Source organism: Bombus flavifrons, chromosome 1 (assembly GCF_040668555.2).
Source record: "Bombus flavifrons isolate JBK064 chromosome 1, iyBomFlav1_principal, whole genome shotgun sequence".
NCBI classification, from domain to species: domain Eukaryota; kingdom Metazoa; phylum Arthropoda; class Insecta; order Hymenoptera; family Apidae; genus Bombus; species Bombus flavifrons.
The window spans coordinates 7,249,295-7,274,512 of NC_138442.1; the positions used below are offsets into that span (position 1 = coordinate 7,249,295).

Genomic DNA, 25,218 nt, shown 5'->3' on the forward strand with positions numbered 1-25,218 from the left:
AGAAATTTCCTAATTATTTGTTACGTAGATCGGTGATGTAAGATAGAAACAGTTACCTGGAATACACTGATTGATTAGAAAATAAGATATGATTATATATTTTTAGTAAATTTGAAGAATATTACCGATTAATAATACAATTGTTGTTCGAAATATTACACGATGTCATCGTGTTTGCTTTACTAATGCTAAATTATTGATTATTCAGTTAGATTTAAGAGCAACGAAAGATAAGAATTATTTCAATTTCCAATTAATTAATTTCCTCTAACTTATGTATTTATATTGACCGTAGACTTGTAATATAATTATCATTTGATGAATTACCAAATTTAGGATAAGAACTGCAAGGGAGAATATATAGAACTTTCATTTCTATATGGAGCCACAATTTTCGGGACGTTTTGTAAGAATTGTAGAAAAGTAAAATAGTAGAGAGAAAGAAAAAGAAAAAGTTGTTACGAAATGTACTACTACAGTGCATCGTTTAAGTTTAAGTGAACGATGATACCAACCGACGTACCTATAAAAGACGAGCAATTAGGTGAACCATGGTATTCGATGGTTTGCTGCAAAGTGACGGAACAGTTTTTTACGTATCTTTCGTTAGGCAATTTATTCGATCGATTTAACAAAGAAAAGTATTTAAAAAAGGCGAGATTCGTCCCTGAAAGGGACTTTGTTCCTTTGCTTTGAGTCTGCTGGTATAAGCCATAAGGCCCATAAGCTACCGCGTGAGTACCGAAGGCGGAGGTAGAAGAAAGGTGCAAGTGGAAATTATAAAAGAGCGGTCGCAAGCCAAGAGGAAACAGTCTCCTCCAAGTGTTCACCTGCGCAACTACAACTTGGGTATGTTACATGGCTTTCCATTAATTCCATAAGTTATTAATAAAATTTCGTTTAGAGACGCAAGAATTTATTTAGTAAGAATCAAAATTTGAAATAATGTTGAAAAATTGAATAACGTGTGCTATCGGCTAAAGTCAGAATCATATCATTGAGAAGTTAACAGTTCTTGAAAATAAAAATCTTTAAACAAATTATATCAATCGCATTATCATGTATTGCTTAAATTTCATATTATATTAATTTCTTAAGAAACATTTTAATACGATCGACTTGATTTTTAAATTCTAGAAAATTAGAAACTTTATTAGTTTATCACAATTTTACTATCTCCCCAAATATATCAATTTTTTTCGTCACATTAGTTTATCTCGTAGCAACAGTATACCAATAACTCATTCCGGATACCTTCAAATGGATCTCCTTGTTTGTACGATAATTCACCAAACTTATTATAAATTTTAGTCGCGTCTGAAGGAACTTACATTGTTCTTCTCGTTGTACTTCACCGGACCGATGTCAGGTGAATACTAAGTACCAGTAATTGTATCCTAACCTTGTTTTCAGAGGTCAGGAATTTTGGAGGCCAAGGTCTCGCATACAACAGATTTAATTTGATTTTGAATGTGTAGAAGCGTAAATATCTAAACGTGATATATTTTTCTTTTTTTTTTCTTTACTGCAATTCAATGTCATCTGACTTTGATCAACAGAAACCAATAGCCAATAATGTTGCGTGTAATCGAATTAATATACGAAACAGTGTTTAATTGACGCGCATTAAAATAGAATAAAATGTATACTTTACTCGATTTGATAATTCTTCTGTCTATATTTGATTACACAGACTGTTTATCCTTGACAATTTATTGGGTTGGCAACTAAGTGATTAGGTGGTTACCGCCTAATGGTAATGACAAAATCCGCGAACTTCTTCCTTTTTTCCCTTTATCGTTCTCCTCTTATAGCATTACCATCTAATGACAAAATCCGCAATCACTTAGTTGCCAACCCAAAATGTCGTAGGTACTGTTCGATACGAAGTCTAGTTTTCAGAACTTGAAGTCGTGAGAAACATAAAAACGTAACTATAAGAGAACGATAAAGGGAAAAAAGAAAGAAGAGGACGCGGACAAATCTGTCGACATAACTGACGTAATACTTTGTAGCAAAAATACTTAGATTTCTAGATATAGGGTGAACGGCAGTCGATATTCGAGAAAGAACTTGAGTAATAATAAGACGATAAGTGGCACTTTCTACACGGAAGATAGTTACGTGGTTTATTCCGCCGGTTGCTCGATAACCCCATTCGTATTATGCTCGTTTATGTTAACGTAGACGTAAAAGAAACCTTCTGTATCCATAAATCTGCCTTGACTGTTGAAATTTCCCAACCAATAAGAACAATACGTTGTAACTAGTACAACAAAGAGACGTTGAATAGGCATAGTCGGCAAAAATGTGGCGATTTTAATGATTCAAATGACTTATCTTTGTTTCGTCCCTTTCTATCCGAGTTTCACGTTTCAAACCTGTTGATTCACTAAAAGCGATAAAATAAAAGCATCAGACTTGTTCTGTTTACCAACGATCGTTTCCTAACGAACGTTACAAACTCCACGTCGATCAAATAACAGCAGAATCCTTTTACGCGTAAGGCTGTAAGAGGATGATGAACGATAAATTTTTGATAGAAATAATCCGCTTTAGAATATGGAATCGAGTGGACCGTTAGAAAGCTGACAGACAAAAATGATTGTTTACGATGATGATAGTGAGATATTACGCGAACGATGTTAGTCGGTCGTACAAAATCCGAGAACAAAGATGGGCGCACAAGCTGGTCGATTACGTAATTGGAGAAAGTGATTGCGAAACAAGTCACTCGCTCACAACACGGCACATGTTGCTATCACGGAACACGTAATACTTGGCGGTATTCATACTTGGTCAAACATTATATCATAAAACGACGAAATTGTTATGTCACAAAATCACTGTTAGCTTATAATTGGTTAAGTTCTTACGAAATTACGCAAGACGTGGCGTTACGCGATCGAAAGAAAGTGTTTCAGGCGTGTTCTTTCTCACCACGATGCTTTCATTCACGCCGTGACTTTGAACGATATTAGGGAACTGTGTCAGCGGTCCACTAAAGAAACGAATCGCTCGACGATCGAAAATGTGAATGCAAAAAAAAGTTTCACTGAAAACAAAGATCGCGATCAAGCTTATTTCGAATATCGCGCGTCAAACCTGTAACTATCGCGGTATATTTACCGGTTAGGGAACGTAAGATGGAAAATGGGACGATAGATGGATCGTTGGTAAAGAGGAACAAATGATTTTTTAGAATTTCCACCGATCCGTTATACTTTGGATATCGAAAATTTAAAGCTGCCTGTTGTTGGAGACAAATCAAAGTAACGAGATGGGAGCGATCGAATGGGTAACCGAGGGCGATGACTACGAATGCAGCCTGTCGACGGAAACGCAGAAACTGGCGAAGGAGGAACTCAGAGAAGATAAAAATACGAGAGACCAAGCTCTTGAGCAAATACGTAATTGGATAAAACTGAATCCGCGTATACAAAACTGTCGCCTCGGTGAGAAATTTTATTTTCGAGTATAGTGTTTGCACAGTTAGTACATACATACGTACATGTAGGTATAGTCACACGCGAGATTATCGCGCGTCGATGCTACTGACACACGATCTCGTTCGACAGATGCGCAGTTTTTATTAAGATTCCTAAGATGTAAAAAATTTAACGTTCCGATGGCGGAAGAGGCGATCGAAAGGTATTTGCTGCTGCGCCAAGTTTACCACCCCGCGTTCAATAACTTGGACATTACCGAACCAACTATGGACGAGTTATTATCTTTGGGGTGAGATTAAACAAAGTGCTAATTACGCGTGATACGACCTGATATAACGATCGCATAACTTGTGCTTTTCCAGATATATATTCGCTGCACCTGGACGTGACGCCAAAGGCCGCCGTGTTATAATTGCCAGACCAGGTAAATTAATGTCGGTTTACCCTTAACGCTCCGACTTTTACTTGTGAATATCGACCGACAACTTATTCTTATCATACTTGGACTCGCAAGTTTTTAAGTGTCAGATTTAAAATGCTACAATGACGTATAAATAATAATATTAGTCATTGAAAACAATCTTTATTCATCTGAGAAATAATATAATTTTGATTAGAATATTTATATTAATTATAATTGAGTAATGTGTGGAATTGTTTAAAACATTCATTGGGGTGCAAACCGGGTTTGCGTTCACAGGTCTCACAGTACGCGCTGAGTATTATTTTTTATTTGTAAACAATACCGATAACGACCCAAAAATATTTTTGGAGTAGAGCGCCGCACATCAGTGGTGCTTGAAAGGCACACTTGGAGCGTTAAGTGTTAACACGTTGATTGACCCAGTCGAGTTTCATTATATGCTGGACAATAATTTTCATATGCGAAATATTGTGAAACTTCTCTTTCACAGTTTCGCAATTTTTGGTTTGCGCCACTCATTCGAACCGATATTATGCACGTACCCTGAACATAGCTGCTGACGCGGGGTACCGCGTGTGTCCCGTAGCGTCGTTCAGGCGACACGGCGAACGTGTCAATTTCAGCATTGCCGATTGTCATTGCGAAACTTGATTATATATTTGAACGTGGATAATTTGTGAAAATACGCGCATAATAACAGCTATCTTTGCCCGTTACAAATGTTTCCACGCCAACTTCTTAACAAATCCAAACAATTGCAACGGATGTGTTGATTACCTGTCATTCCGTGTAATTTTATTCCGCTATTAAATCGTCGCTTCTACTTTCAGAGCAATTTCAGACAGCATGCACGTCGTTTCGTTGCAATTGTTATTATACGGTTTTGAAAAGTAGTTGCGAAAACGTGTAATCGTAATCTTACGAATGTTTGTTTAAATGTTTACGAATGTGTATTTGCTTTCTATAACTGCGTGGAACGTGCACTTTCAGGCGTCTTTGATCCCCATAAGTATACCAATGCCGACATGTGTAGAATTCACGCGATAACATACGAGTGTCTGATGGAAGACGAGGAAAGTCAAGTACGGGGTTTCGTTCATTTCGCCGATGGAGCCGGTGTCAGTTTCCCCCATTTGACGCTTTTTACACCGAAGGAGGCGGTCCGTATCGTGAAGAACGGCGAGGTACGAATCTTATAAACCCTATGTTTTTTCATAATTTCGAATTGTTCGATGAAGGACGTAGAAAATCTCACGACTGTTTGTCTCACATTCGTTGAATATCCTTACGCGATGTTTTTCATTCACGAATAGTAACAAGTTGCAACAGCTTCAAGCGAGACAGAAGGCTGCAACTATCTTTATTTTTGTCAAATTATTAATAAAGTCTAGTTATATACACGTTCAACAAGTTGGATGGCATTTTACTCGTAACGATACGCAACTTCTTACGAAACAGTCGGAGAATTTCTGATATTGCGTAATTCCGAGAATGTTCTCAAAATGATATAATATATTCGAAATTTAATATCTCGCATAGTAAACCAGCGAAATGATGGTTTTAGCGAACTATACCCATGCGGCATAAGGAAGTTCACGCGATTAACACACATCCTTCTTTGAAATTCGCGCTTGACTTTGGTATGTCATTGATCTCCGAAAAGATAAAAAAGCGCGTCAAGATCTACACCAGTCTAGAAGATGCTATCAACCATAAAATGGATACGAGTATGTTACCTAAAGAGTATGGTGGTACGATGCCTATGAAAGAAATGATTGGTAAGTACAATTTGATAAATTGCGAAATTAAACGTGCTCCAAATTAAATAACAGTGTTCCTTTTAACGTACAAATCGACTATCTCCGATTAAATGAAACTGACACGCGCTTACACCGCGAAACGAAGAAAATAAACTTTTATTTGCGCAGAACTATGGAAGAAAGAGTTGCTAGAAATGAGACCTACGTTATTGAGCCACGATAAGATGAGAGTGTGTTTGGATTTATATTCGGAGAAGGCTCGGGAAGGTGCGGTATCGGCCTTGAAACAAGGCTTTGGTTGTTCCGATATCGGTTCCAGTGATTCCACCATGTACGGTATCACGGGTTCTTTCAGAAAGCTCGAAGTCGATTGATTAAGCCGTGTTATTGATAATAATAAACTTCATAACCGATATTTACCATATCGATAGGATAAAGTCATCGATACTTTTTTTGTAGCGAATTATCAGGGCTACAACAAGATACGTTATCCTAGCGATTATTGTAGCTGTAAGAGCTTAATAAGATATTCAGAAATGTAAAAGAAACAGCAATGAAATTTCGATCTCGATCGACGCGACTAAGTTTTGTGCTCGATGAATCTCAAAGTTCAATATATAAATGAAATAATTGTAGTCCCCAAACCTTAGGCTTACGTTCGATAAAGTATAAGTTATATGTCGTTTTATTTTCGTAATTTGTAAATAAAATCATATTATTGGAAATAAATATTTTCTTACGCATATTTTATTTAGTAACAAGATTGCAAACGATTAAGAAGAAATCCAAGTCCCAATAATTTTACGTACTCTTGCTCTAGCTTGAATAAGATCTTCAACATCTGTATCCAAATCGCTGTACAGATCACGACAGTGCGATGATCCTGGAGACAATGTGGATTTATTAGATTGGTCGATGTTTGACAATCTCCGACTTTTTTAACAATACCTTTGATGAGTATGGCGGGAGAGAATTCATTTAAGTCCCGAAGAACAGAGAGAGCATGCCACGGATCGACGTCCCCGTTAGTAAAAATAACGTTTTGCAAATCTGGTCGTAAACCTCCGTACATTGTGTTCGTTCTTCCAATTCTGGTATACAAGAATCTGTTACCGTAGCTGTAAGACAAACGATAGAGTTTGTGTACCATTTCTCGAGAAAATATCAAACAATACATTTTATAACACGTACTAGTACCCGTATAAGTCGGTACAAAGACCTGTAAAATAAGGCAACGGGAATAAGCTTCCAAAAACCGACTTCCTTGAGTTTGTTGTTTGATAATAACCGTATTCCGTGCATGTCTGGTAGAACCATAGTCTCACTGGAATGTGAAGATTAATAATAAATAATTCACAAGCGCGAAACCTTCTTTTAATTGCCGCAAGTAGAAAACGTACTGATATCAGGTTGCGAGTCCCATATTTCATTTTTGTAAACTTCGACAAACTTGTTGTAATTATTTTTCAAACATTTATCTTTGTTCGACACGAGATGCGCCAATCTCTGGAGAGGGCTACCCAGATACGAAGCAGTCATGTTTTCGCAGCAAGCGGCGATTTTTGTTCGATTGTTCTCCACTTTATCGTATTGAACGATGCTAGCAAATTCCTGATTAGAAAGATATTGATAACTATGATTAGAAGCAGTTACTTATCTTTTATTCGAGCTGCAACAGTGTATTCTTCGAAAAACTATACCTCTGCTAGAAGGTTGCCCAAATGACCCAGATCCTTGAAGGAATGTACATCGGGCACATCGCACAAACTACGACAGTTTCAAGTGTAACTTAAACAAATATTATACACGGCGAATTATGTTAATTTCCTACGAACGATAATTACTTGAAATACTCTTTTAATTTCTGTGCGCCTCCTTGAATGGCTAGTAACTCTTCAACATCGTCAAACGCAGCTTTAACTTCGTCCATGCATTTCTGACTATGTCTACGGAGCGATTCCGCCACGACTTCGTAATACTCTAAAAAAGAAGCTTCCTTTTCTATTTATCTATTTTTTTTTTTTAATTGATAGGAATTACATGGAATTGCAAAAGAGTTTATTCTTTACCATAGAAATCAACTTTGGCGAGAACTGGCGCGCTACTAGCTAGTGCACCCTGAACGAGATGAGGGTATTTCAATCTAACCCATGTTGCCACATTTCCAGCATAAGATCCACCGAAAACAATCACTTTACTATTCTGAAGTTTCTCGTCCTTTTTCCTCGTTTCGATGAAATATGCCAAGTCCGCCAGTGCTTGATCTACGCTTAGATATTGCAAGTTTCTTGAACTAGTGTCTCTAAAAGATTCGAAAGGTAATAGAATAATAGAAATGCTGTGGCAAACAAAAGTAAAAATATACTAGCGCTTGAGAAGAAATTAACTTACTCGGTCGGTTTACTTTTGCCGTAATACCGATGTTCGGTATAGTACATGATCGCGTTATAAGCGGATGCGAGCTCGTACATTAAACCAGCCTCTAAGAAACCTTTAGATATTGCCCATTCTCCTCCGATCATAATCAAAATCGGTCCGTTTTCCTTGAAATATCTTGAATTTTCATAGTAACGCTGTCGAAATAATACGATGTACAATACGATCGAGATATAAGTAAGCATTTTGTGTTTTTAAACGGCGCAATTCCATTTGCAACATACCATCAACCAAGTGCGATTGTCGCGGACATTGAAATGATCGACGGGTTGTCGAATCCATAATTCGGTTATATTTTCATAAGCCGATTTGCTCAAAGAACGTGGCTCTTCCAAACCGTGAAAATGAAATCCATGGAGACCAACGCCATGGCCGAGGCGACAGGTAAAACTTAATAACACGAGAAAACTTAAGATCATATTCGGTTTTCGGAACTAAGACAAGTTCTATTAATTTTCATTCGTTCAACGAATTCCACTAGATTGGTTCGTAAGACAATGGTACATAACATTTTATAGCGAGATATAGAACGAAATTCTCTTAATACTATATCTTATTAAACAAATTTATCTGATAAGTTGATACAAATTGTCTCTAATCACCGCGGAAGGTACACATTCTATACATTAAAAAATATCAAATTGTAAATACGGATATTAGTGCTAGAAAGATAATATCTACCGCTTGATTGATTCCAATAATATTTATCTTATTTATTGAATATTTCGTAAATTGGTTTCTGAAACGAAGTCAAAATCAGCTTTGTATTACGTAACAACGATTAAAGAGTGAAAAGAAAATAGAAAGGACCTATTGCGATGTAAGTATATAACGTTTTATTATTAAATATATTTTGGTATGAAAAAGTACTTATTGTTCACATTATATTAGGTTTTCTTTTATAGTTTTCAACAAAGTCACGATGAGAACAAATTTATACAAATTCAACGTCTATTACGTCAATTCTCTTTGATCTTTATTTCATTTTCAGAATCTGTCGTAGCCCATTCGTCATCGGATATTTTTTTAGGAAGTTTCCACGATGTTTCCGATTTGTCGACATCTTTGTCTTCGACAACGCCAGATACCTCAGAATCGGAAGAACCCGTACTTTCGGAATCAATTTGTTCCGAATTTTCTTTGTCCCATTTAGATTTTACGCAAGGCAGATTTATCGCGTCGACTATTTCTTCGGTATTCGACTTCCCGGACGTGCCCTTTGATTTTCTTTCCCAAGAAACTTGACACGACTCACTGTGACTTTTCAATCTGTATCTGTCTTTCTCGACATCCTCTTTGTCTCTTTTAGAATGTTTATTCGAAAACTTATGACTTCTCGAACGATAATTTCGATCGCTGCTTTTCAAGTGTCTTTTATGCGAACGCCTCGGCGATGTATCATCATCCTCTTCTGTCCTCTTTTTGTATTTCTTCGAGCGTCTTCTAGAATAGTCGCGATCGTTTGAAACATCATCATCTCTGATCTTCTCATCTATGTGTTTTCTAGATCTTGTTCGATGACGTTTGACCGGCGGTGAATTCTCATGATCGATAGATCTATTTCTGTCGAGTTGTTCGTATCGTTTATCGCGAGTCGATTTCTGTCGAAAGTCCCTTTCGTCGAAATGATGATGGCGAGTTTCAGCATTCCTCGAACGATGACCTATCTCGGGCTCGGGGGATTCGGACCACCTCCAATTTTTATTATCTTCCACGTCGCTAACATCTTCCCATTTTGATTTATTTCTAAACAAAAGATATCAAAACAATATATATCAATAATATATGGTAACGATATAATCTATCATTTATAAACAATACCTATGTTCGGTTTTTTTATTGCTCGTAACTTCCTGAACAGATGAAGACGATTGTTTCGCCCATCTCGGCGGGCTTTTGATATCATATTCGTCGTGTGGATTTTTAAAAGTATGTAAAAAATTACATGCCCTTCCTTTGGGACATTTCGACATCCCACAGACAGCACTCCTCCATGATCTCAGGTTGACAAATTCACAATTAAGTTGTCGGCCGGCATACCATCGACCTTTCAGTCTCCTCAAAGCCCTAGCAGCTTCCCTTTCGGTGTAATATTCGACATATAAGTTGCCCCGCAAGTGAACTTCAGTGTTGCAACAATATTTCAAGGTTTTTATTCTTCCAAACGATTCCAGTTCCGGGACTACATCTTTGTAAAATTCGCGAAAATGTTGTCGTGTTTCCGAGCTTTCGAATTCAAGGGCAATATCAGTGTCGTATTCTGCAGAATTCTTCTCCAGAGAAAAATGCGTATAAAAACCAGGTACTAATATGACTTTACTTAAACATACCCTGCGATGATTTCTCGAACAAGTGTCACCATATCTGCAAACATATACGTATATGACTTGTATATTATACCTTTATTTAACTGCTTACCTAATAAAGATTGAATGGTTAAGCTTTATTTGCTCACCTGCAAGCACCTGTCTTTGTGAAAAACGGACAAAGCTCTTTACCAGGTTGACTATCGATAACCTCACGCAAAGCTTCCGGGGTTTTGATTCCATTATCAATGTAGTCGTCGATCTCTTTAAGTAGTTCTTCCCGCCTTTTAATTTCCTCTTCTCTTCTACGTTTCTCCTCTTCCTGTTTTTTGCGAATAGCCTCCTGTTTCGTTTCAAATTCTTGGCGAATTTTCGCCTCTTGCTCCAATTGTAACTGTCGAGCTTTTTGCTTTTTCTCCTGCAAAATTTGCCATTCTTCTTGGGCTTTCACCTAGGAAGATAAAACATAGTGTTACGTATTATCTATATATTTTACTGTTAAGGCTTGACTGTTTAGTTTATAGGAACCATGTAGTAACTAGCAGGCTTTGGTATCCACATTTTAACATTATTTTCAGGGTTATAACTCATGTGGAAAATTCTTGCGAGTAACTTTATAATTAATCGAACGTATGCTATCGATTCCGAAAACAAAGTAATTTCGACATATACGTTCGTTAATCAATTGCTTGCTAATAGATTCCATAAATTAAAACGACCAAATAAGAGAAATAGAATGTACACTTTTAAAAAGGAAATTCACTAAGGTTGCATAAATAGTATTTTTCGCTTTTATTATATATTTACCTCTTCCTCTAACCATAATTTTTCCCGTTGATCGTGTTCTTCTTTTTCCCGAGCTTCTTTTTCTTTGTCCTCAACTTCACACTGTTCTAGCCATTTTAAATATTCCGCACTTTTTTCAAGTGCTGCCCTCAGCTGTTCCTCGGTCGCTTCTCGCTGAGCGGCCGCTTTGCGACGCAGACGTCTTCGACGTTCCCTTTTTGCTATATTACGCCACTCTTTGTGACTATATTTTGTTAAACGACTCCCTTCCATTACTATGCATTTTCCACAAGAAATTGTACTCGTGTTACTTCCGGTGATATTACAGTATCACAAATTTTTGGGAGTTGTGAAAGGTATTTGTCATGCGTTTGACAACCGTTTTCAATGAAGAAATGCAGACAACACGTGCACGCCGCCATGTTAAATTTAGAACGAGAAGCTTTGATCTGGATTATCCCTATCTTTTGAAAGTGTACGAAATTATATAATAAAACACTATTTTTGTTAATACTTTTACATCATTGAGTGATAAACTGGCGACGCGAACATTTTAAACATGTATAAATGAAATTGAAAAAATAATTTGATTTTGTACTAAAGCTAAGTAAACATTTCGGAGGAACTGTTAAAAGATAGTTCACCGTTTATGTATCGGCCATTATATTACCATTATAATAATATTAAGCAAACGAACGCATGAAAAATTACAGTTTGATGTGTGGTGAACTAGATCATATAATTCTCGACAGTCGCTAGGGGAAACCGTTCGAAGATTGAGTCGTGAGAAATCAATATGGACGACGACAAAGTTCTCGTTCGTGCGAGACAGATAGATATGAGTAGAATATGTCTGTCTCTATATGAGACATTCATAGTATGTTACACACGCGCAGAATGAAAACCTTGTCTTCCATATTTAGTTCTCACGACTCAATTTTCGAACAATTTTTCCTATACTTCGGTATAGAGTGTCAAGACCTGTTTATATGATTGTGACTGTAAGATAAACATTAGATATATATTTGGTAACATAAATTTATTACTGACATAGGGAAAAACTTCTCTTAGGGATTTTTATTTCAATGTCATGGTCACGTTTGTTTATTCAAAGATGGAATTTATTTGTGAACATGAATGTTCGTGAATTACATACTCCGTTTCTTCAAATGTTTTATTTAAGTTATACTCATATACAAAAGGAATTTTACGAAAGTACGTAATGAGTATTTTACATGTAAATAATCAGAAAAGAATAAATTATATAGGCTTATGCTTAATATACTGAACATATATAAAAAATATTTTCGTTTAATTTGTATAATGTCATTTAACAAGCAGAATTAGTATCGAAAGTAATATCTCTGATTTATTGTTTCATTTTTAAGTAAAAGAAGTTGTTTCAATCCGTCGATAAATAAAAGGTTCGATAACATAATAAAAGGAATTCTCTCTCTCCAGCTTACTGTATCAAAAGTTGACCGTACAATTATATGTTACATTCTATTTTGCGATCCTTGTTAATATTTACCGTAGACATTTGGTATCATGAATTCTTGATATGAATTAAAATACATATTGTACATATATTCCTGAAACCTACGAGAAATACAAAAAAGATGTATTATCAAAGGAGATACATTAAGCTTTCGTTTAATCAAATCGAGCCTTTTACATAAGTGCAATAAATAAGAATCTTATCTAATTTAATAAATACATTTTATTTATATGTTATATATTTGTTTTTCTATTATTTACTTTATACAAAACGACAAAGCTGCATCATTCTGAAAATAAATCATTAATTACAAATTGGTACGTATCTGAATTCGTAATCACTCTATTTCTAATCGATTTCAATCGATCATCTGTTACGATTGCTAATTCGCATTGTATCCATTTGAGGTTTGGGTTTGCTTTCATTGCTACGGTCCTGTCAAAGTACCGTTATATCTGACAGAGCGTTGAACTACAAATGGTACGCATCAGTGTAGTAAAGCCACCTGTGGTATTTTTCGAAACGATATCGACAAATACGCTTCAGCCAATTGTTTTATTTTTACAAAAGAAACAATTAAGTTGAACTAATTATCGGCAGACACAGTAAATGCGTAAAAAATCGCTATTATCTTAACTATACTCGCTATTCATGTTGCGAGAATAATGAGGAAGTATGTGATAGCCGATGATACCAGGATACGTTGCAAATAATACACACGTAGCTGTTAGTGCAATCGTGAAACTCAAAGCCGGTAGTGTAGTGTTACCCGGCTCGTCAATGTGGATCTAACTCTCAGGTATTTTATTTAATACCGGTGTGTATTAATCGTTAAACCGTGTATAATGTGTAACTCGATGCATAATTAGATTATAATGCAAGGAATAAAAATGGATCTGAAGAATGGTGGACACTTAGAGGAAAAAAATAAAAAGTTAAAGAAAAAAGAAAAGTCGGTATTTTGGACGTACGTGCTGTGGATGTTTGGAGGTTTAGTTGGTGCGCATCACATATACCTAGAACGAGACGCACAGGCTTTCATATATTTTAGCACTTTGGGAGGATATCTTGGTCTCGGATGGCTTCGAGATATCTATAGGATTCCCTCGTATGTCCAAGATGCAAATAATCATCCTAACTTTCTGAATGATTTTAAGCAGAAAGTTCGAAACAATAGCAAGGTAGGTACATTAAAAACGATCGACGATCGATTTTAGGGATTCTTTGAATAAGCATTCAAAAGTACGGTTAATCGTAGAGACAGAAAAGAATGCATACTTTTGTTAACAGTCGAGGCATAAGAAATTTTCGATTGTATAAGCATAATATTAACGCAACGTGTCATTTGATTTCAGCCGCCATTCTCGACAGTACGATTCGCTACCGAAAATGCGGTTGCATATTTTTGGGCGGAAATATTTCGCAATGCGATTCCAGAGGACGAAGTGTTTGGAATAAATTTTAGGCATTTACTAATTCTGACACCATTGGTCATTGCTTTAGGTAAACGGTTGAAATATTTTTTACATCAACCATGAAAGTATTGCGGTGTATTTAAATTTCGTTCGATTTATCATTCACCACACGTTTTTCGCCTTGTTTTCTTTGCATAATTAGTCGATAAGGTTTTTACGAATGCGAGTATCGCATTGGAAACATGTTTAAACCGATGCTCTATTATCTAACGAAATAATTTTACGAACAGAGTATTTTATATTATATTGGTAGTTAACGATTTTCTAATCAAACCAACTTTTCTCTGTCACTTTAATTGTATTTAAAATTGTATTTAAATTGTATTTAACCAGGTGTCTGGATAGTTGGGAATATAGGCAGGGAACAGGGTTCGATATGGATTGCTCTTTGTTCTGCATATTTATTATATCCAACGCTATCCTATATCGGAGACGACAGTATGTGGATATTTTTGATGGTCGTTGCTGCTAGTTTAGGCTTCGATACGTTCAGCAAGCAATGGAGATTAAAGCCAAGAAAGAAAAGACACTTCGTTCAAAGGATTTTTTATCTCACTATAGCTGTCGCAATTTACGTGTCTTTACTAGGATCGTTCTTATACTTTAATGCCGTTGTCACCGACAGCGAGGGTGAAGAGATTAAACTATCGGAAGCTATCCAACACTTCTTAACGTCTCCTATATGGCTCGATCTTAAGGTTAATTAAAATCACGTAGTACGTGCTTAATCGAAGCAACCCATTGGATGTTTTGCAAAATTTGAAATTTTCCAGGCCAGTCTTGAAGCAACCTGGAATCAGGCAGTACATCAAGGCTTTTGGGCAACATGGGCACAACTGATAGATCTCACAGATCCTCGGGGAGAAATAAACGCCTACAAGGTACGCCTCGAAGCTCGTTATATGTAACTACTACATCTGAATGCAAATTTTGTAGATTTTAGGCCTTTCCCAAACGGCTACGCAAACAGAGGTAACGTCTCGTTGGAGAGCTCTCTCGAGGGACAATCATCCCGACAAAATAAAGGGCACTGAGAAGGAAAGGAGACAAGCTCAAGAGAAATTTATGGAAATACAGCAAGCGTATGAAATTCTTTCAAAGGCTAAGAATCGCAGACAACGTCGAAATAGAAAATCCGAATGATCCGTTTATTAACGTTACCGTACACGTTGACTTCAAGATCGAGAAGATTCGTTGTAAATCAACTGAAATTATTGTGACAATTATTTTGATACTTCGTAGATTAGCGATAAACGAAGGTTTGTCGTATTAAGAAAATGTTGCGCGCCTCGTAAATGTTTATTCTAAAAGATACATTTTTTACAATATTCCACCAACAATAAGACGAGGTACGACGAGACAAACCGTATTTATTGATTATACAAACCTGCGTTGTAAAGCTTTCCTTCTACCATGTTATCTCTTATTATAGCAGCGTGCTCTTTTGTCCAAGGCATTGCTGATTCGGAAAATTTGGCACTACGCGTTCAAATACGAAACACATAACGTGTACATGTATAGGTAAAATTTTGCACGATGTGTTCTATCTTTGTAATACGAATACTGTATACATACATATATGTACTTACGTAAGTACTTATTGTACTGTATTGATTTTCCTTAATAAGAAAGATTGTTTTCGCTCTTAATAGTGAAAAAATATCGTACAAATAATACGAATCTTTTTATTCAATATATTTATTTATAAATTTTTTCGGCGATCATCGCGTAATTAAAAAAATGTCACTTTGTGCTTTACGATACGTTTATATCTTATAAATTCAAAAACCGTAAAGTGAATCTTTCCATCGCTCTCCTTCTCTCTCTCTCTCTCTCTCTCTCTCTCTCTCTCTATAGAAGAATATTTAAGATCATTTAAAAATTATCCCATCGATTCGACGAATAAGTGTACATAATTCTTGTTGATCTTTTGATGTTCGTGACAGTCAGTTAAAAAAAATTTGTCTATCCGCACATGTTCCCAAACTCTGGTAACGTTTACCCAGATCGTAAGCCAAAAATAAGTTCAAAGTAACGTAAGAAGAAAGATATATATGTATACGTATAATCTACAAAAGGTAGTAATCCCTTTTCCGCAATACGGTTTCTATAAACAAGTTTACAAGGTGAAAAAGTTGCACTTTGTATTTTGGTCTAATAGAAACGAGAATGTCATGTAAGATTTTAACAGTATAGATAGTATTAGAATTAGAATGAGCGTTGATCGATAGGAACTGTAGCCAGTGGATGAGTGGAAAAAGATCGAAGATCCTATTGATGTACGACGATCTAAAATACAATAAAATGTATTTTTTCGAGGAGGGAAGACGCCTGCGATCTTTATCCGCACGTTTATCCGCAAAATGATTGGCAAACGAGATTTACAGATCTATTTGTTTTTGTTCTTCGATCGCGAAGGCTTTCCAACTATATTCTCGATCTTTTCTGTAAAATTGGGCCCATACTTGTCCTTTGATTGTTCAAGAATATCTTGCGGCGAAACTAGAGTCACCCTGAAACAGTCGGAATACGAGAAATAAATGCGTCTGTCATTTGCAATGTGTGCAACGTGGAATTCGCAAAGAACCAGAGCCATCACCTTAACTGTGGAACGCTTAAAGGTCGAAGAAGACTTTTAACCACGGGTGGAACTTGGCTGGATTTTGGTAGAGCTGGACTACTTGCACAAAGGGCGGCGCTAGTTAATTGAGAGACCAATGAAAAACTTCGGTCTGGGCCGGATGTCGTGCGGAAAACTTTTCTTATCTTCGACTTGAATCCCGAAGATGGTGGCGACAGGGGTGCGGTCGGAATGGGCATCACCTGCACATTAACCAACATTTTTCGCTATCCTCCATGGTGTTCCTACTTGATCGTAAAAAACGTCTTCGTTAGAAGTATCTTTACCTTTCCTTGGAGTACTTTCGCTGCCAGTTCAGGTTCACTACCCCACCGACAAGAAGTTGACCTCTCCAGGAGCCGATGTCTCGCGAACCTCTCGATTACTTCAGCGCACACGTACCTTCCACAAAATCTGGCCCACTGTTCCGCTCTCAATCCTCTCCCTTGGTCTCTCAATGTCGGATTCGCACCTGAAAGCCGAACGTCGATCCGTATGCTCTTTTCTAAACCCGTCACCTTTTGAAAAAAAGAAAAGAAGAAAGATGACTCTGTTTACCGGCGAATAGGAGAATTTTGGCGCATTTGGTTCTTCCTTGAAGTGCTGCCTTCATCAACGGAGTAAAGCCCGATGCGTTTCTCGCGTCCACTTCAATGTCCGGACACCTCTGCAGCAGTATGTTCAAACATTCCGTTTGCCCTAGATCAAACGAAACGAGACGGTCATTAAGTCGAATACGAAACAAGCTCGCGTCCTTCGCGACGTTGCAAGAGTTGGCGTATTTCGAGTAACGTATCGTTCGACCATGTTTTGGCTTGAAACGTCCGTCGGCGTACGTCAGTGTAAACCACGCGCGTTTCAAGTACTCCAACACTGGGTTATTTCTGGTATCGATGACGCGGTGGAACCCTTACGGCTTACGGCATCACGAGCATAAAATTTGACGTCCGTTTATGTATGTATATACTTGTATTATATGTAGATATATATATATATATATATATATATATATATATATATATACACGTATATATGTATATAGTAGCGAAGATTTTCTAACGATGGGAGAAGTGTTGTGAATTTACAAGATTTATGCCCACCACGTGGCTGCATTTTTCCGATTACGTACAGTACAGAGCACAGACAGGATGCTGTCCTTGAAAGATTTCAGCGTAACAGATTTTATTTTATCTTCTTAGAATATCCTCGTTCGTGGAAGAAATCGCCGAACGAGGGCCGATTAATTTGAATTTTCCCGTACGAGCCAATATCATCGTGTGGGTCTCGATAAAAAACCGCGACGAGCATTCGCGACCACCTTCCCTCGTTTTTTAAAGTATAACGAAATTACTTACCGGCCTGCGCGGCAAAATGTAGAGGCGTGTTACCCTCGTTGTCCGGAGTATTCGGGTCCACCCTTTCGTACGACAGAGCTAGCTCCAACATTGTCGCGGCACCGTTTCCCGCCATGTAGCTGATGGCAGTCTGACATCGTAAAGAAATAATCGAAACTGATCAATTTATTCGAAAAATAAGTTGAACTTGTCGAAGTGGCCGTTTACATAAAATTCTTTCTCGCGCGAACAATCACAAACGCGCGTATTTTACTTTTCAACCGCAGACGTGGAACATCCTCGCCGTGCCGGACGTCTCGTTCTATCACTTTTCATTCTTTCCCTTTTTTCGCTGATCGCGCACGTTCACCGATATTGGCTTCCGTTTTCCGCAACGTGCTTATCGACGTTATTCACGTTAGAAAAAGGATTGCAAAACTGTTCTTCTTTCCGGAAGAAAATGAGATTTGCCCGGCGACTGTCCTACTCGCGGTATTCTTTGCCTCGGAGAGGCGCACAAAGAACTGTGCGGTAACAGTCAATTTATTAAATGGTTACTGACGTTGACGCGTTACCTATTACTTCGTGTGCGTCACCATGGCAAACACTGTGTGGAGCAGCACTCGCACGTGTTTTCGTATAAAGAACGTACGATGCTCCTCGAGCTGGCGAAAACAGTGCGATCTGTTTACCGCACGCGCGTTCAGAAAATATTTCCTTATAAAACAGTAGCGATTTAGTGGTATATGAAACTTCGTTTTGCTAGCAATAGCGCGTCAACGTTGAACATTTGGTAACTAGAAACTTGATACGTATCGATATGAAAATCTAAGTTTAAAAATATAGCGATCGAGATCGATGTTAAACACTGGCCGATTTGATTATTTGCTAACGGAATACAAAAAGCAGCAATCCGCGATTCACGCCATTGGAAATCACAACTCGATACAACGATCGTTTTAATTAAATTTTATCGATCGTATTAATTTAATTTTAATTTAAATATATTCGACGGGTTGCAACAGCAAGTTCTCGTTATTCTAACCTAACCCCAATCCTCTACAAGTCATCTATAGTTCCTAGTTCCCTCTGAAGTAAGCTGTTGCTTTTCGAAACTATCTTTACGACAAAAATCTATTGTTCCGTAAGCTTAGTATCGCTTTACATCGTGTAGATATATTTTCTCATTTGCTGTCTATTCGCTACGAATAATTCCCACTGAAGGAAATATTGAATTTTCGTTATGATCTAACGCACTGCATAACTTGAGTATATTAAATTGTACTTGAATGTCTTGAGATCGTAAAAAATCGCACGATTTACATATATGTACGTATGCTTAAGAGCAACGAGCGTCACTTCTTTCTAACGCGTCACGTCTCACATATCTAATGAGGAAGCTCTTTTTTCCGCGACCTTCAATCAATGATCCCGTCTTTGCCGTTTGGAAAAGAACATATACGAGATAACGAAGTGCCAAAACTTTTATCGTGCCTCTGCAAATACATTGTTATTACCGATAACCAAAATTCAACGAGATACGTTGATAAAAGCTGAAGCATGTAACTAGGTAAAAAAATGTTTACTTAATTACACGATTATCATCTGTTTCGTAATATTTCTAGCAAACTAGCGTGATCGAAACCGATTGGAAATAGACGTAGAAATCCTGAAGCTTTTCAAATACTTGAAATCTTTTTCACTAACTTTTTCTTGTAAATTGTTAACGAGCCAAATACGACGAATTTTTTTTTTTATTACAGATGAGTAATTGTTAATAACTTACCCTGCCGCTGCTATCAGTCATATTGACGTCCATGTCTCCGAATCCAAATTTTCGCACATGGGCAGCGATTTCATCGAGGGCTGCGTCGTCGGCATCTCTGGCTGCCCTGAGAAGGGCCGATGCGCCCTCGGACGTTACTTCCCACGAGGACGGCACTTTTCTGACGATATTCACCTCGGCCACGCTACGATCTGCGAAACGAGTCGAATGTTTTACATCTGGTAAGAAAAACTTGTACAAACGGCTCGTTTCGCAAGATGTGAAAATAGAAAAGATAATAAATAGGCTGTCGGGTAAGCGTTGCCTCGATAGTTTACAGCCACGACAGACGTATTTGTAATAAACTATAGTGGAAAATATCGGTAACATTTTCATGAAATCAGTGCTAAACAGAGAGTTAGTTGTTAACATAATCATTTACATAGTAGATAGAGTTCCGATAACAAATCGATGATTCTGCGTATATCCGGTATATTTTTCATCGCGTCGTATTGTCTGCGTTTCTGTTTTCTCCTTTCGTTTATTCAGTGTATCGCGCGTGTATGCGCGTTCTTTTTGACGAATTCCCAAAGAAAACAGCGATGGTTACGACGAACGAGCTTCGAACTTTGAACGTATCTGCTAAAGATTGGAAAATCGGAAAGTCGTACCGGTCGGATGCAAACAAATTCGAGGAAAATAAAACGAATCGGACGAAGAGAAGGAAGAGATAAACGCGTACCTTGCAGAACACCCTTATGATAGACCTTAGCCTCGTGTATGGCGGCTCTTTTGTAAGGTTCGCGTTTCTCTTCGAAACTCGTATCCGAACTGAAGGACACCGATTTCTTGACGCGCGCGCCGCCTTTCTTCCTCCGTTCCACCGGCAACGTTTGAACTCCTGACGAATGTTCGAAAGGATCGAGATCGTTGGCGACTCTACTTAAAATCGAAAAGTATCCCCTTAGAGTTGGATGCTTGGCCGAACAGCTTTTCTCGGTGCAATGATTATTTGGACAAAGTGTGCGCTCTTCGGGATAGTTTCCGCTTAGCTTTCTCTCTCTAAATTTATTCGCAGAATGGGCGAGATTCGACAGGAAAGTGGAAGATCTTTTGAAAATGCTCTCCTCGGTTCCTCTCCGATCAATTTGCCGCGTCGCTGGAAGACCTGCAAAGACAGGAATTTCGTAAATATTTCCTCCACTTTGTACGCGTTCGATGACGATAGACGAGAATTATCGATTGGATCAAGCGGAACGTTCGTATAAACGAAACTATACGCGCATCATTGATCGTTTGAAACACGCGTTTCTAAACACTTTTTTAAACACTCGGATTAAGATATCTGAATATGCGATTGATAATAGAACATAAAAAATCCGATGGATTAGATATGCAAGTACCTTCTCTGAGATAGTCCGGGACGGAAAAGGATTTGCGAATAGGCCGCTGAGACTTGCCAAAGTCCGTGGGTCCTGCGAAATCCTTGGACAACTGTTTGCCCGAGGACTGTTCTTTGAGCAAGTCGTCCCGAAGTTTGGGGCGAGTTTCGCTACCCGCATTCACGGCCGTCTTGTTCCTTTTGACAACGATGCACTGCGCCGACGATGTCTCTCTCACCGCATAGTTATTTCGAGCGAGCTCTCCTCTAGATGCGACGATGCTGTAGTTGTTCACAGGACAGGTATTGCCCTTTAGCAAACAATTGAACTTTAACCGCGCGGTCTGCACGTCGTTTGCCTGCCAGTGATCTTCCGATATACGGCCAACGTCCTATTTCGATCATTCGCGCATTAAACGAGTCTTTGTACCCCGCACGAACGTTGCTCGCAGCATGCAACATTCAGTGTACGCACGTACGTGCGATATATCGAGGAAAGAAATTGAAACTCATTTTAACTAGCTGCACATTCTAACAGGTAAATAAAAACGACAAGAAAATGAAGAGGAGACGAGGCGAGTGCCTAGCACATAGACATGTGCAACGACAATGTCGATACGGACGTATACGTTCGTGTAACATTGACGCGATTGTGGCGATATTTGTTTGGGTATAATATTACCATCTTAACGTTCGTAGTTCATCGGATACTACGAATATCGTTCGCCAAGCGAATACACGTACGAACGTACGTAAACGTTGTAACGATACTCGCGGAAAAAAAATTCGTTAACGCGACGGTGAGAATTAAAAGCGTTGTTTCCCGAAAGAGAAATCTGGTGTGCGAGAATGGTTTGAATGAAAACGAGAGAATAAGAAAGGTTGAAAGACTTACGAGAAAATGGAGAACTTTTGTTTCTGTTTAAGCCGACATTGGAAGAAAGGAGGGCGAGAATGAGTTGGCGTGTTGAAAATCGATCGTTCCCGCGGAAACTCTCGGAAATCACTGACGGTGTCGCGGATCACGGCACAGCGAGTGTCAGTACTGGGAGTAGGAGAAGTTCCTTGAAAAACGAATCGTGCCTTCCGGATCGCCTCGTAAGACGTGCACGCGAGTTCTACCGCGTCCGTTTCAACTAAACGCTATTTATATGTCGGTTAAGTCGTTACGTCGGTCGGTCTGTGGCTCGTCGACGCGTGTACGCGCACTATCGAAGGAGCTGTGCGAGAGCAATACGCGTGTAGTACTTTTGTTCGTTCGCGCACATGTCGTCAACCTGTCGCCTCTGGCCATCATTACGCCTTCTCCTTTTTTTTTCTCTTCGATTAACCGGCTGCGATCTCTCGGACGAACGTGTTTGCATTTCATATTTTCGCATTTAGTCGCGCTCGTGCTCACTTCCAACGTGTAAAAGTATAAACGAAACGATGACTCTCGGAACGAAACTCGCGTAAATCGTCTGGCGAGATTCGGGCGTAAAAAAAGACGAATCGTTTATAAACGACTCGTAAATCAGTCGATCGCTGATTACAGTCGGTTGATTTTCGAAGACGTGCGAATAGACCGACACACCAGAAACCTATGCTAGGTGGCACTCGAGTTTCATTGCGTGGAACAAGGAGAAACATAAAAAAGGAAGCAAGGACAAAGAGAAACCGCTCACCTGATTGACGTTCCGTCCTATATTGGATATACGATGAAACATAGTGTCTCCGACCATGCAATTCATTCCACTGGATAGGCAGACTCTTGCGGAGTAAGTCGCGTTGTTCGTTGGCGATCTGTTTCCTTCGTTCTTTGTCATCGTCGTTATAGGCTGCATCGTAAAAGCAGGTTATCGATGAAGGTACGTCAAGTCGATCGATGGTCTTTGATTCCACGTAACATCTCGCTACGATGCTCCGTATTGAAAGCTGTTATATTTACGTGTATATTATTTACGAGGTGAACATTTCAAAAGCTACGAGCAAACAATTTTCGAGAAGAACTGGTATGGAAACTTCAACTATTCGTCGACACGTTAGTTTCGTTTTTTACGTTTTCGAAAGCGGCATTCGTAAGTTTAAACCTGTCGATTGTATCGGAGGGGCAAGCGGCGACACTCTCGTTGAGCGAACTTTTCGCAGTCGTGTACGCTGGTTCTTTTGCTAGGAGACCGCGTGCTTATTTTGGCGGCGTTACATTTACCCGACAGGCTTATCGTCGTCGCCTCTGGCGTTAAGCCAATATTTTGAATTCTCTTATGCACGAGAATCTATCGATTATCCGATGGTCGAAAAATCGCTCGGCTCCGAACTGTTTATCGATTTTACAAAATTATTGCCCTATCTGCCGTTTGAAAGAGCGCATATGGCGGTCAAGTTATTTTAGCACAAGTACCAGATTACAAGGCTTTTTTACGTACAAAGTATCGGAAAAATGGAATGGTATCGAGGGAATATTTACGGCCCGTATCTGGCCTGCATGTTAATAATTCAGCCGATTTTTTTATACCACGATCCAGGTGAATGCCTAACAACGATAAGAAAATGCATACTAATTAGAACAAAATACACCGGCGAGTAACGATCGTTGCTTGCCAGTTTCGGTAATTTAATCTCGCCGACGAAAATATAACACATAAATGTTAGAGCGACACAAGCCCATCTCATCGAAAGATTTCAGAAGATTCGTGAAACGAAACACTCCGTCCGACTACGACCTACCTATCAGATATTTTAGAAACAGCTAAGTGGTTTTCATAAACAGCTGTGTTGAAGATCGAACTTTCTAAATATGTGCAACGCTTGATTAATGAAAATTCATAGGAGAACTCGGCAAACGGACGAAGGTTGTTAACGTCGACAGCATGCACGCGACATAATCAAAAATTATGATCATGTTTCGTTGATAATTCACGCGCGACATTGTGTCATTGACACATTTCGAAGACGATAATGACCTCGCTAACGAACCTTTGTCAACTCTCCTGTGCAAGTCTTAACGTATCGCTTACATGCATCGGTTTTCCTTTCTACGCAACAACATTCTTTTCCATATTCTACTGACCGGCTTCGGTTTAATTTTAAACCAGGTCGACATCAAACTGCCGACATTCGATAAATTTCTCGCTTAATATCGCAACTGTGATTTGTTAACCGATCTTTGGTCCGCGACGAAGTGCAGCAAATAGGCGAGCTATTTCGCGGCGAATAACTTCAGTATCTGTTTACAAAAACCAGGAGAACTCTAACGTACGATCGGTAAATCCTGTACAAATCTGTAAACTTCGATTTCCCGAATTCTCATATACTCCAATTTTTTATCGTATCTATCGATGGTAAGAGAAGAATACATTCAGCTGCGCTATATCTTGCGTTATCTAACGTCGCTCTTATAACAGCGAATTTACTAGTTCTCTGTGCCATTTTAAGAACCGTTTCAAATAATATTCACCTACCTGTGTTCATCCGTGCTTATCGATTTACGATATAAGCAACGGAGATCTTCTCGCTGTTTGAAATTCAAGCCCCTCGCCGTATACCTTGTCTTCGCTATTAAACTCCGTGGAAAATATTTGCACATCTTCTTGGAAAAAGTTCGGCGAACGTGGAGTAGTATCGCGTTTGTAGTGGTCGATCGCGTATGGAAAGTACAAGAAGAACGATAATCCGCGGCGCCGTTAATCCCATCGAGCAACTTTTCAAACTAATCTGTTCGCATAAGGGTTAATTGGATACTGGGCCAAAGTTTAATTCACACCCTCACCCTGAAAGTATCACGGCAGTCGTATCGCACGTTGCCTGATCCGCGCAGCCGCGGATTTAGGCCAGGTGTTACTCCTCGATGAATAATCAACGAAATATAATGGACCAATTGTGAAATAATGTTTGCCAAATATTTCCCTGTCTCTCATTAATTAGTCGTCACTTCCGAGCGTTACTGGCTGCAAAATTTTCAAGATGAAACGAAAAAAAGTCCGTTGAAAGTTTCCTAGCTCATCG

At 38.6% G+C, this 25,218-nt stretch overlaps 5 protein-coding genes across 7 annotated transcripts; 2 read left to right on the forward strand and 3 right to left on the reverse strand.

The window, feature by feature from the left end:
* The first annotated feature begins 592 nt into the window (after positions 1–592).
* On the forward strand, positions 593–6,362 carry LOC138177820 (clavesin-2). The gene is made up of 7 exons (XM_069109029.1): positions 593–849; positions 3,203–3,455; positions 3,579–3,738; positions 3,812–3,873; positions 4,864–5,057; positions 5,438–5,651; positions 5,802–6,362. The coding sequence occupies exons 2-7, from the start codon at positions 3,281–3,283 to the stop codon at positions 6,005–6,007; spliced, it is 1,011 nt and encodes a 336-aa protein (XP_068965130.1). The 5' UTR covers positions 593–849; positions 3,203–3,280; the 3' UTR covers positions 6,008–6,362.
* Positions 6,363–6,364: 2 nt separating this feature from the next.
* On the reverse strand, positions 6,365–8,691 carry LOC138177813 (putative serine protease K12H4.7). The gene is made up of 9 exons (XM_069109016.1): positions 8,294–8,691; positions 8,025–8,206; positions 7,703–7,935; positions 7,478–7,613; positions 7,334–7,400; positions 7,034–7,244; positions 6,825–6,957; positions 6,582–6,751; positions 6,365–6,516 (listed from the first exon to the last, which is right to left on the reverse strand). The coding sequence occupies exons 1-9, from the start codon at positions 8,486–8,488 to the stop codon at positions 6,407–6,409; spliced, it is 1,437 nt and encodes a 478-aa protein (XP_068965117.1). The 5' UTR covers positions 8,489–8,691; the 3' UTR covers positions 6,365–6,406.
* Positions 8,692–8,896: 205 nt separating this feature from the next.
* On the reverse strand, positions 8,897–11,822 carry LOC138179039 (U2 small nuclear ribonucleoprotein auxiliary factor 35 kDa subunit-related protein 2-like). The gene is made up of 4 exons (XM_069111464.1): positions 11,183–11,822; positions 10,525–10,826; positions 9,891–10,433; positions 8,897–9,815 (listed from the first exon to the last, which is right to left on the reverse strand). The coding sequence occupies exons 1-4, from the start codon at positions 11,432–11,434 to the stop codon at positions 9,029–9,031; spliced, it is 1,884 nt and encodes a 627-aa protein (XP_068967565.1). The 5' UTR covers positions 11,435–11,822; the 3' UTR covers positions 8,897–9,028.
* A 1,244-nt stretch (positions 11,823–13,066) lies between these two features.
* On the forward strand, positions 13,067–15,827 carry wus (TM2 and DnaJ domain-containing protein wurst). Of its 2 annotated transcripts, none has more exons than XM_069130108.1 (6): positions 13,067–13,458; positions 13,529–13,840; positions 14,015–14,162; positions 14,468–14,832; positions 14,908–15,015; positions 15,071–15,827. In XM_069130108.1, the coding sequence occupies exons 2-6, from the start codon at positions 13,535–13,537 to the stop codon at positions 15,275–15,277; spliced, it is 1,134 nt and encodes a 377-aa protein (XP_068986209.1). In that variant the 5' UTR covers positions 13,067–13,458; positions 13,529–13,534; the 3' UTR covers positions 15,278–15,827. The 2 variants fall into 2 exon arrangements, with proteins under 2 accessions (XP_068986209.1, XP_068987001.1); XM_069130900.1 differs by having other exon boundaries at positions 13,542–13,840.
* Positions 15,815–25,109, reverse strand: LOC138187154 (uncharacterized). 2 transcript variants are annotated; one of them, XM_069128062.1, is made up of 10 exons: positions 24,675–25,109; positions 22,899–23,148; positions 21,257–21,545; positions 20,596–21,021; positions 19,875–20,065; positions 18,110–18,239; positions 17,313–17,453; positions 17,042–17,226; positions 16,734–16,957; positions 15,815–16,647 (listed from the first exon to the last, which is right to left on the reverse strand). In XM_069128062.1, exons 2-10 carry the CDS (start codon positions 23,055–23,057, stop codon positions 16,524–16,526), a joined length of 1,869 nt encoding a protein of 622 aa, XP_068984163.1. In that variant the 5' UTR covers positions 23,058–23,148; positions 24,675–25,109; the 3' UTR covers positions 15,815–16,523. The 2 variants fall into 2 exon arrangements, with proteins under 2 accessions (XP_068984163.1, XP_068985000.1); XM_069128899.1 differs by having other exon boundaries at positions 22,899–23,051; positions 24,675–25,104.
* Positions 25,110–25,218: the final 109 nt, after the last annotated feature.